Source organism: Pholcus phalangioides, unplaced genomic scaffold, assembly GCF_987345545.1.
Source record: "Pholcus phalangioides strain wild (caught in Gottingen) unplaced genomic scaffold, Ppha-v1.0 ptg000012l_1, whole genome shotgun sequence".
NCBI lineage: Eukaryota > Metazoa > Arthropoda > Arachnida > Araneae > Pholcidae > Pholcus > Pholcus phalangioides.
The window spans coordinates 17,294,059-17,306,789 of record NW_028301605.1 but is presented as its reverse complement, the minus strand read 5'-3'; the positions used below and the strand labels follow the sequence as shown (position 1 = coordinate 17,306,789).

Genomic DNA, 12,731 nt, shown 5'->3' with positions numbered 1-12,731 from the left:
CCTACAGCTTTCTGAGATACGGATCCCGTGTTTCTCTCAAAACTTCCAGTTAATTAAAGTCGTTTAATCTAAGATGTGGCTCTCGGCATGATCGATCTCTCCCACAGCTTTCAGTTAAGGTATTTTTCTCGCATGTGTTGTTCCCCGAGCTCTTTTTCTCGAAAAATCTACTGTTTTCATACCGCAGTTTTTCTTCAACCTTCTGAATTGTGGTCCTTATCTTTTTTCCCCAGTCCCCGTTCTTCAATCAATGACTTCTGCTCGCAATTCATCACCGGTTCTCCTCGATCACAAACCAATCGACAAATGAAATTCCCAATCAACCGACAGGCAAAACTGTTCGAAACGTATTCTCAACGGAATACTGATTAATTGCTCCCGAATGGCTTCCTACAACGCCGCCAATCTCACGAATTCAACTCACAAATGATCTCCGAATTCTCAAGAGGATCCTAATAACCTCGATCTCGTGCTCAATTTCCCACAATTTTTCGTCTTAAATCGTGTCACACGTGAAAATAAAAGACGGAGTTCGAAATTATAATCATTATTACGGGAAGGGGGGGGGGGAAACAAAAAACAAAACGCACCAGCAAGATCTCAAACCAACAGCAAAACATGCCCATTAGCACACGAAAACGGCTAAAAACAGATCTAAACCAACACCAATATCTGATTTTTATTTTCGTTTTTTAACGGAGGCTAGTGTTGTCACTACTGCGACGAACGGCAGGTGCGACATAGCCCAGAAATCCTGACGCAACAAGCACACATAGATGCAAATATTGACGCGTTTTCTACCAAGACTTAACTAATTCATATCCCTCTCCGGCCATTATTATTGCAATTTTTTTTTTTATTATATTCATTCATTATTATCATTTCTGAGAAAATTGGAGCCGAGAGCTTCCCGTTAAAAAAAAAAAAAAAAGGCGCACGAGGAGGAATCCATTTCCTGTGTGTGTGTGCGACTGTTGGGAAGAGCGGTAACTAAAGGGTTAGATAGAAATGTTTGGGTTGCGTTGGTTCAGGTGTAGAAGACAAATCATTCGGTACATCGCCCACGTATAACTTCCATTCTGGATTAATGCAAAAGAGCGATCGCTGAACAAACACGAGAAATAAATGCCGGGACGAGTGATTAGAGCGAAAAGTCGCGCACTGATTTCAATTAACAAAGGCCTTAGGGATGGGGAGGAAAAAAAAATAAGCCACGCGATCCACTTTGACGAATAATAATCCCAGAATAATCAGCAAATTAGATGGAAATTCCATCTTCACAAATATTCTACCTAAAAAGACCCATTTGATCGGTCTGTAATTGATAACGGGGGTCTGTAATTAACGGGGACTTAGGACTGACTGATACGTGGTGGTCAGCTGGAATTGGGTGTTTTTTTTTGGCGGCTTTTCCAATTTCGAGAGCCGTAAATTCAACTCCTTCAGACCCGAGCATTCATTTTTTGGAATTTTCAAGATGGTTTTTGGAGTTTTGATAAAAATACATCAAAAACATAAATGTCAAAAAAATCTTTTTCTTTCAAATTTTCAATTTTTTTGGTGAAGAAATAACTCACTTCGTTCAAATTTCTCTAGCCAAGATGATGATGCAGGGTACATTCATCTTCACATACAATTTTTTCCAGAATTTTATTGCTAAATTGTATGTAATAAAATCACACTTTTTATTAGGAGGCACTTTCTCCCGGAAGACATCTTAAAAAAATCCCGAAAGTTTATCTGTAAATACTGCCCTCTGATGAAAGCTCCCCCAAAGTCCATATTCATCATATTTCTAACTCGAAACTTACGCAATCTTTTAAGTCGGGGTAAAGGTCCTGAGGTGAAAAGAAAAAAATTCTACAGGTAAAAAAAGCAATCCACATTCTCTCTCTCTGTGCATGCAGGGTCTGATGGGGTTAAGTCAGTCCCTATTTCAAAAAAAAAGTCTTTTCACACAAACGGCATGTTCACACCGTCATGAAGTAAAGTCGAACCTTGACAGGGACCTCAATTCAAGCCCCCTGAGTGAAAAAACGAGTACTTTCCGACTTACGAACAACAGGACCCGTTTCGAGCATCAAATCGAAATCAGTCCCATATATTGCGTTAATTTCTATAGTTTCTGATTAGGAGATTAGGAACAGAAAAGAGAAAGGAATACGCCCCCCCCCCCCACAGGACATAGCTGTATGAGGTTTTTACTTTACTTCTTGTAAATTAATTTCATAAAATGCCCAGGGGCATTTTTACCCCCTATAAATAATTTTATGACGCTTTCTTACCTTTAAAAATGCGTAGGGAGCTTGATTACCTAATGGTACATGCATGACAATGCTTTTTTTTGTACGCTAGTCTCATAAAATAAGCATGTCCACGCTTTCTTACGCTTATACGGTATATGCGTATTTTATGAGGCTTTCTAACAACTAAACATGCGTATTTTATGAGGCTTTCTAACAACTAAACATGCGTATTTTATGAGGCTTTCTAACAACTAAACATGCGTATTTTATGAGGCTTTCTAACAACTAAACATGCGTATTTCATGACTATGGCATGAGTATTTCTTACAACTAAACATGCGTATTTCATGACTATGGCATGAGTATTTCTTACAACTAAACATGCGTATTTCATGACTATGGCATGAGTATTTCTTACAACTAAACACGTGGCATTTCATGAGGCTTTCTCCTATATATGCATATTTATGGGGTTTGCTTACCCTTAAAAATGCTTACGAGTATACGTATCCCTATATACTGATAGAAAGCTTGTTTATCCCTTAGAAATGCGTAGGTATTTTGCGTATTTTTACTTTTATAATGTGCCATAAATAATTTTTGAAATAACTTATTTATTTTTACTCATTACTTTGGTAATCACTGGTTATTTTTTGCGTATCGCTGATATTACCCGTTGCGTACTACTCGGCTGGAAGTACGCGTAGCCCAATGTATCAAAGGCCTTTTTTAGCCGTAAATAATCGCAATATAATAATTTTAATGCCTTCCTATTTTTAAAAAATTTTCTCACACTAAACATCTTCAGAGATAGATAGTCCCATATACAGGGTGGATACTATCGACCACGCAACGATCACCCACGTGATTCCTTGAGAAAAAACTAATATGGAAACGTTTTTTTTTTCTTCAGATTTTTGATTTGACCAATAATTATGGAGTTATAACCTATTAAAAATTGATGACGTCACTTCCGAATCCTGCCAAATTCACCGAACGTATAACTTGACGTTTTTAGGCTGATAGCAATGTTGTGCAACCCTGACCGTAATCAAAAAAGCCTAAAACTGTGAAAACCAGTTTGTTTTTTTTTTGTCATTTTGCCTCGAAAAATTTCACTTAACAGTGAAGGGAGGGGAAAAAATTACCACATTTTGGCGAAGAAGTATTGATGTTGGGAAAACAATTTTTCCAATAGATCTCGTTTGGCTAACGCTTTACAAATCTGGGGATAAATTTGCCAATATAGTGCGGCGAAGGTAACGCGTAATAACAAGGTTAACACCACTGTACACGAACGGGGAAAAAATCGCCAATCGTGAAACAAAATAAGTGAACTTGGCTTCTAACTAGGTTGAATACTTCAGTTCATTTTAAATTAGTGGCAACCAGCTGCAGGGGGGGGGGGGGGATTTTTTTTCTTTGGGTGTTTGGCGCGTAACTAACCGTTAGTAAACTGACACGTCACGTTACATAACTCCCTTAATATTCGTCCGATACTGAAATGGAAAACACTTTTTTGTACTAGTTTTTCACAAGGAATCATGTGTATGTGTGTAATTATATGGCGGTCGTAGCCCAAGCTAAAGACTGGACTGCTCTTTGTTGGTTAGGGTAATGAGTTCCTACTCAGTGACATAACGAGGATACTTATCGAATTAATCCAGATAGGTAAAACAGAGGATAAGACTAAGGGGGGGGGGTTGGTGCTAAAAGCGAGTAAAAAAAAGAATGAGAAATGTGTGGAAGAAGCAAGTAAACGGCATTTCTACGGGAATGACGTAGAATTTTCAACCTCGTGGAAAGTATCAACGTGGGGACCATAAGCTTGAATTACTCATGAGCCTCGCAGCGAATCCAAAGGATATACTAGAAGGTCCATCTATCAACATTTTCCTATATATATGGTTGTCTTTCTTTCTTCTCGATTCCAACATAATAGAGTTTGTTTTTAACACTAGCGATGGGAGTGTAAAGTCATTTGTTATCGCCTCAAAGATAAAGAAACGCCATTTTGTCATCGCTGCAGAGATTTAGTGATTTGTTCGCATTTCATTTGCATATTTTTCTCGTATCTCGATGAGATGAAAAAAAAAATTTAATTGGTTTTTTTTTTCTTTTATCTGAAATTTATAGTAATGAAGTAAATTCTGTTAATTAAGAATATTCTTTCCCTGTGTAATTTGTGTATTTCCTGGGAATTTATTATAGTCCCGTGAATCAAAATTTAAGTCAATTTTAATAATTTTTTTTTTTTTTTGATTTGAGATTGAAATTTTGGAGATACTCTAAAATTAATTTATGAAATTACAAAATTTTCATCTTAGTTCATCCACAATAATTTTGATATTGGGCAAATCCAATATTTCAACATTTTCTGAAGAAATTTTAGGCAAATGATAAGAACCAATAAGGAAATATAAATGAAATTCTCAAAATTTCAAAAAAAAAACGAAACTAATAATTTTTATCGATTCGAATTGTAAAAAAGAATAAAATCGATTGTGACCGAAATTAATAGTGCCGCTGTGGTGGTCGAGTGGTTATAGTGCCGGACTCGTGATGCGAGGATCCGGGTTCGAACCCCACAGTGGTGGTCGGCTGAAGTTGGTTTTCTGTGGTTCCCAACTTCAAGGCGCAAATGCGAGCCGATCTCCCCGTTAAAAAGTCTCGCCACAGAGAGCAACAGTCCTACAACGGTAAATCATTCAACCATAACACTTCACTCATAGTTAGTAAAACTGGGGACAGATGACAGCACGACACATAACAAGCATTACACAGAAAACAAAAAACTTTACGTCAGGTTGCACTACACGTACACGCACATTCCCGCATGTACCGATTCGTTGGGGGAGGGGGTTCCGCGGGGGGGGGATGCATGTGTGGCGCAGTAGTGGTAGTAGGTAGGGGCTCGGGGATCCATGATGTTCTTAACTCAGCCACCTCGTTGGGCAATTTGCCTGTTGTGGCGTTGTATTTGTATTTGTATTTGTAAAGAAAAGCATTGTTAAACGCTTAGTTAGTAAAAAGTTCTGCTAGAAAAGTTATTGCTACACGCATCAGTAAAAAAAAATGATCAGCAAATGAAAAAAAATCGTTTTTGATAAAGCCTAGTTGCCGATTGTTGGGAAAAACTATTATTGCTAAACACATTGTTAGAAAGTCATTGTTACCAAAAAAATGGTGGAATAAAAACCATTGTTATCAAAATCCATTGATGAAATAACTTGTTAGAAATTTTATGGAATTAATAATGTTCAAATATATTGTCAGATAGGTCCCACAGTTAATTTACATTGCCTCCTTTAATTTTTTTCTGGATTGTACACCAGCTATTGTTCCAGCCTCATATTTACACTTACACTCCTTACATTGATATGAGTGAGAAAAAAAAAATGGGTGAAGAATACGACACCATTGGCGGAGTTCTTGAAAGTAGAATGAAGATTCCCTTCCCCCCGTTTTGCCTATACTATAAAATCAAGAGATGAAATTTAAAATTTAATAAAAGTTGAAGAAATTGTCTGCAGAAACTCGAGAAAGTAAAAAGAACGTCAGGCATAAGGGAGAAAGGGGAATCGTCATTCCCTCCGTCTTCATTTGACGCCAAGAATTTCGCCAAAAATGACAACGCTTCTTCCGTCAATCATCGCGACCAATCACAGGAAGCTAAATTTCTCCTCCATTCGTTTAAATGTGAAGTTTGTTAATATGCGCACCCTGGTCCACGGAGATAGGATCTCGAGTTATAAAAACCGATGGCGGACACTAACTTGCACACGCTTTAATAACAGCACATTCACACGCTTCCAATGACAGTACATAAAGCATTTCTATCCCAAGAAGTCGATTTCTCTTTACAGATGACCCAATACGATGGTCGTTGGGTTCATCAAGACCCAAAAAAAAAGCTTTAAAAAAAAAAAAATACGGCCAAGAAATATATAGGATATATGTGTATGGCAAAAGTGTTACCTTCTCCATCTACGACTTGAATCTTTTATGAATTTATGGGAACGGGAGCAAGAAAAAATTGTAGCAGTGGAAGGGACCAAATCACTTGGGGGCTGTCAAAAGCAGCCCGTCTATGACGTCATATTTGACGGGGGTGGGGAGAAGAGGGCTCCAAACCTTACCCGAAAGTGTTTTCTTCTTCCCGTGGACAGTTTTCAAGAAGGAAACGATGTAGTATTTATAAGACATATCGAACACAGGTACGATCTATTCTATAATGCATGTCGGGGAGCAATGCTGCAAAAGGTAGCCGAATGAACAGGGTTTGGTTAAGTTATAGAGGATGGATGGATGGGCTACTGCACCATATATAGCCTATCAGTTCGTCTTAGCCTGGAAAGAGAGAGAGAAAGAGAGGAAGAAAACAGCAATATCGCTCGTCCACAAACACGGTGAAGTATCAAATTCACTAGAGCATTGTAAATTGTTTTTGAAAGAGCGAAAATTTCCTGCTTTTCCTTTTTTTTAGGGATCGTTTTTTTTCTTGATAGGGATCGCTCCATCTTTTCCTGAGAATCTTTTCCTTCGCAGCGAAAATTTCTCCATTTTTTTTTTTTATTTCTCCTTTAGCGTGCGAAATTGATCGATATGTCGCCGTAATTTATTGATGAAACAACAAAATTGAAAGCACGTCCTGTTAAAGTTAAAAGGGTTTTCTTCTGGCGGATATATATTATTTAATATTGTACATGAAAAGCTTTGAGTAAATGACTATATTCAGGGTGAAACCAAAAAATTCTCAATGCATTTCAAAAACTAGTATAAAATTGTTTTTGATTGCAGCGTGGAATGATCGTCGTCATCCCCCTAGAACCGTGGGAATAACTGAAGAACACGAGAGTACTCGCTTGCGAAGGTCAGCATCATGGGGGAATTTTAATCTTCTCAGTGGCATTGACGAGATATCTCGACTCCTTAAAGGACCGAAGAACGCGCTCAAAAGGCAGTAGATGTTATGTCGTCTTTCTAGGGTCTATCCTTTAGTCTAGTGATGAGCAAACCACTGCCCGCTCACGGGTTCTATCCGGCCCCTCGCAGAATCTACAGTGCTTCACTTCTAAACATAAATTTCCCAATTATGAATCAATTTCAGAATATGTCCTGCCCCCCCCCCCCCCAAATTTTCTTTCTTTTGTTTTTTGCACCACTCCTAAAGTAAAGTTCGCCCATCACTGCTTTTTTAGTCCATCTTCAGTATTTAATAAAAACCAAAAAATAAATTTTAATCGTCTTATAAATAGGCCTCGACTCTGGAAAAGACGCTGTTCAAGGATGAGATTCAATCCCCTCCCTCCCCCACCACACACAATGCTGTCTTAACGCACTCGGGCATGGTCCAGAGCGGGGGTAGGCGGGTAGAGTACAGAAGCGAAGGGGGCTTATGATAATGCGACCTCGTAAAGATTTTCGAGATCAAGCATGCAAATTGGTAAGCAATGAACGGGTGGGGAAGCGGGGGTAAATCAATTTGCCAATCAATTTTACAGGGAAATGAATTTGCCCACAAGGGGGAGGGGGTTACAGGGATCAAGCCCCAGAGCACGGGACAATTATCATGATCTTTTGTGTATATATATATAATAATAATAAATTAACTATACAAAGACCCCGTGAAAAGTTTGGCCTGGGGAGGGGGGGCACCAAATATTCCAGCCTAGGGTCGAGGCAATGCTCCGCTCCCCCCCCCCCCACGGTCAGGATTCTCTTTTACATAGACAAGAATTATTTAGAGGATCCAGGATCTATATTTGAATGATTAAAAATAATATTGATCCTCGAATAAAATCATTCATCATCATCGATCCATATTTAATGAAAATCGAAACTCAATCAAAGTCAAAAGTTATATCGATTATTCGGTACATATTTTCATCAGAATGAAGCTTACAAGAATAATCGTATAACTGCGAATATTCACAACATTTGCTTTTACGTAAAGGGGTAGGGCGCCCTTGCCGAAGTGAGGGGGGGGGGACTTTTGGTGAGGAGACTAATGGGGCTTTCGTGAAATAATGACGTCCTGAATACACGAGGGGAGGGGGGGGGGGGAGAGCGCGCCAAGAATTTGCTACCTGGTTCCTTTCGAAAGATGTACCACATGTGCACAATTCAAGAAAGTCTCTCCTCATCCTCTTGTGGGCGCAAAATTTTGCTTCTCCGCAACTCTTAATAATGATAACGCTGGGTATATGAACGCATGCATACGCTAAGCGTAAGCCAGCGTTACAGTCAAAATCAGACAATCGGTCAAATTTATATAAAACGCCGAAAGATTAATGATAAATCCCTGCCATTATTCTGGCAACGTTCAGAAAATTTCGCGACATTCAATTGTTAGTTTCACGAGGATTTAAATTCCCGAGCGAGAAATATGGCCTTTTAATATCGTAAATATACGATATATTTACCGCAATAATAATTTCTAAAGCGATTTCTCTGATGGGGGGGGGGGGGGACTTCACTGCCAAAAATTTATGATAATACGTGATTCAGAGAAACTTTCAGATATTTTGTAATATAATTGTATTATTTGAATTGTTGAAAATTGTAGCATTTTCGGAATCGTCTCAAGAATGGAGGTTGTCGAAGAGAGGTTGGTAAGATTAATTCTATACATTTGTTGTTGATTTTGCTTTTGAAATTTCGGGGAGTCACGTAACAATGAAGCTTAGTGAAACTATAGTGTCTGAAACAATGGGAAGTCATGTAACAATAAATCTCAGTGAAACTTTATCGCTTTTGAAACAATGTAACAATAAAGCTCAGTGAAACTTTATCGCTTTTGAGACAATGTAACAATAAAGCTCAGTGAAACTTTATCGCTTTTGAAACAATGTAACAATAAAGCTCAGTGAAACTTTATCGCTTTTGAAATATACAGCTATAGTAACAATATAGCTCAGTCGAACTATGTAATAATAGAGCTCGGTGAATCTTTATAGCTTTCGAAACAAAGTAGCAATATAGTTCAGCGAAACTTTAGTGCTTTTGAAATAATGTAACAATAAAGCTCAGTGAAATCTTATCGGTTTTGAAACAATGAAAAACCACTTAACAATGGGGATCGGTGAAACTATCGCTTTCAAATCTTTATCGTTTTTGAAATAGTGGGGGAACCACGTAACAATGGGGCTAGAACTTTATCGCTTTTGAAATAATTGAGCTTGGTGAAACTTTATTGCTTTTGAAACAGTGGGGAGCGGCGTAACAATAAAGCTCGGTGAATATTTATCGCTTTCGAAACAATGGAAAGCCACACAACAATGAAGCTCGGCGAAAAAAAAATTTCCCTTCAGAACAGTGGTAAAGCTGTACCTCGGATCGTGGATGAAAATTACTATAGGCATAGATTATTATTATCGTAGATTATTACTATAGGCATTGTTATTAGGGCATTACTAAATGTTCATTATTGTTGATTATTTAATTAATGGATTAATTACTCACTTCTTCTTCGAACGGCGGCTCAGAGATCTCGTCGTCTTCTTCGATGTCCTTTTCACTGCTTTTCTTCCCTAATAATTTGATTGTCACTTCTGTTGGAGAAACAACAATAGAATTTATAAATTTCATGCTCAAATGAAACATGATAATAAATATAATTGTTACAATTATAATTGACAATACAGTATTATAGTATTTGTATAATACTGTATGGCCATTTTACTGGTACTGCATTTTTTTTTATGGCTGAGAAGAAATAATTGTTCCGGAACATTGTCGTATGCAAAGGAGGGGGGGGGCAGCCAAGATTATAGTGTTATTTTGCGTTGAACCCCCTCGAGAAAATTCTGCGTACGCTCATGTTCCGGAATATATTTTCAACAATGAAGGGAAAAAAACGAAAACTACGTAATTTTTAACAATGGAACACGAAATATATGTCGTTCATTCACAGAAAAAGCAGTCAAAAAATATTTTCAACCAGTCCCAGACAACAATGGTTTTTTTGGACAATCCTTGGCGAATATTTTTTCTTGGATAATCCCCAATAGTTTTTTTTTGGAGATTATTGACAGCAATGTCTTTCGAACGATATTTGGCAATGGCTTTCTGGCTATACCTGACAGCAATGATGTTTAGATGATCCCAGGCAATCCATTTTTAACGGCCCCGGGCAATAGGTTTCCGACGATCCCGATAACAATAGTGTTTAGAGTTAGACGATACCTGGCACCCGTTTTTTCCCGGTCCTCGACGACAATGGCTTTTGACCACGGTCCTTGATAACAATAGCTTTTGGGCAATCAATCATGACAAAATTATATTCGGACGACAGATAAAAATGGTTTTTGGACAATCTTTGACAACAATGATTTTTGAACAATCCGTGACAACGATAATTTTTAGATAGTCCAATAGAAAATATTTTCGGATGGTCAAACAAAAAGGTTTTTCGGATGGTGAAACAACAAGGTTTTTCGGATGATCTATAACAATAAGTTTCGGATGATCTATAACAATGGGTTTCGGATGATCTATAACAATGGTTTTCCGGATGATTTAAAACAATATTTTTCTTGGATGATATAAAAAAATATTTTTCTCAGATGATCTATAACAATGGATTTTCGTATGATCTGTAGCAATAGTTTTTGGACAATCCCTGACAACAGTAACTTTTAGTCGATCCGACAGCTCAACAAAAAAGGTTTTCGGATGATCAAAAACAATGATTTTAGGATGATCTGTAACAATTATTTTAGGATGATCTGTAACAATTATTTTAGGATGATCTGTAACAATTATTTCAGGATGATCTGTAACAATTATTTTAGAATGATCTGTAACAATTTGTTTTGACTATCTAAACAACAATGATTGCTCAAAAAATATCTGTAAGAAATCTATCAGAAATATTCAGAACCTATAAAAACCGCTGTATTCTACAAAATCATCACAGCAAACCTTTTTTTCCGTTTCAAAAAAAAATTGAAACAACAATCAAACTAACATCAAGTCAAGACGCATTGTTGAGAAAAGAAAGAAATCTCATCAAACCCATGACACACCAGCCATCATCCAACTTCATTATCTCTGGCAATAACCATCACGAGAATGCGATTTCCGAACAGGCATAGGTATACACCATAATAGTAGCCGATACATCAAACAAAGCCCATTGTTGCTCTCTTCTCTCTGTCTATGCATCATCATTATTATCATTAGTATTTTGACAGATCTATAATGTTGCAAGAGCCATATTCCGAACATAAAGATCAATATAATCAGTGGGAATGACGTCATCATCGTGGGCATCGCCTATAAAAATAGGATGGCGAAATTAAATATCTAGGAGCTGCCGTTCCTGCTTCGGCAATGATAGCAGCACCACAAGCTACTAACAGGTTATATATTAGGCCTCCCCCCCCCCCCGGCCCGTTATTTTTGCTTTTATCAGAAATTTACCCCAGCCTTGTCGGAGGGCCTCCTTTTCCCCCCATATACGGCCAAGAGAGAGGAGCAGAAAAAGGGCCTCCTCCTCCTCCATTTTGGCCCGTTATATGCAGGGCAATACTAATAAATCTGTCAACATTTTTGTACTTGCTTAATTGACAGGAAGAAGTTAATGGCTGCGATACAAAACTCCCTCGACGTGTATACTCGCCAACCACCACGTGGGTTTCCTCTGATAGCGAGCCGAGGCCTTTTTACTGGCTTCTTTGTTACTCTCTGCCCCATTGTTATCTCGTTTCCCTGCAATGAGTACGAGAGACTCGAGGATGATCCTCAACAATTTTTTTTCGATTCAGTTTTGTTTGTGTGATATGTTCTTAATTACTTACTCGTCGTCCTCGGCAGTGGCGTCTTAAAGCGTGGGATCAATCAGTGTCGTATTTGCAGGTGGGCTTGGCAGGGCGGAAAATTTTGAAGAATGAGTGACCAAAGAAATTAGTAGAATGGGAGAAGAGCGGAAGAATTTGAAACATGAATCCGCCTCTGCCCAGAGAGTGAAGGAGTAGATCCGTGAGTGACCAACGAGAGTCTGTAACTATGTTAGTGAACAAAAGAGCATCCAAGCACTTGAATGACCAAAGAAGTACACTAGAGCGTGTGCAGGCTCGTGAGTGAGCAAAAGAATGACCTAGAGAGCGAGAGATCAGCTTAGTGAGTGACAAAATTCATGACATAGAGCGTATGCAATCACGTGAATGACCAAAAGAGTGACGTAGAGCGGGGTGCGCAAGCACGTGGATGATCGAAACAGTGACTTAGAAAGCGAAGGACCAGGCCAATGATAGACCTAAAGAAAGGCTTACGGTGTGTAAGCATGGGGACTGACCAAAAGAGATCTAGAGCGTGTGTGTAAGTGTGTTAGCATGTTACTGATCAAAAGAGCGACCTAGAGAGTGTGAGCATGAAAGTGACCATAGAACGAAGGACCACGTAAGTGAGCAGTGAAAAGAGTGGCTTAGTAGCGTATGCGCACATTTGGGCCTCCTCCTCCTCCTCCTCCATTTTGTCCCG

General features: G+C 38.4%; 1 protein-coding gene across 1 annotated transcript in view; it reads right to left on the bottom strand.

The window, feature by feature from the left end:
* Window positions 1-12,731, bottom strand: part of LOC149079676 (homeobox protein cut-like 1) — a 519,361-nt gene that overhangs the window by 60,674 nt on the left and 445,956 nt on the right. The window contains exon 5 of the mRNA XM_089240290.1: window positions 9,711-9,799. Coding sequence (XP_089096416.1) covers window positions 9,711-9,799 — 89 coding nt within the window. The remainder of the gene's footprint in view (window positions 1-9,710; window positions 9,800-12,731) is intronic.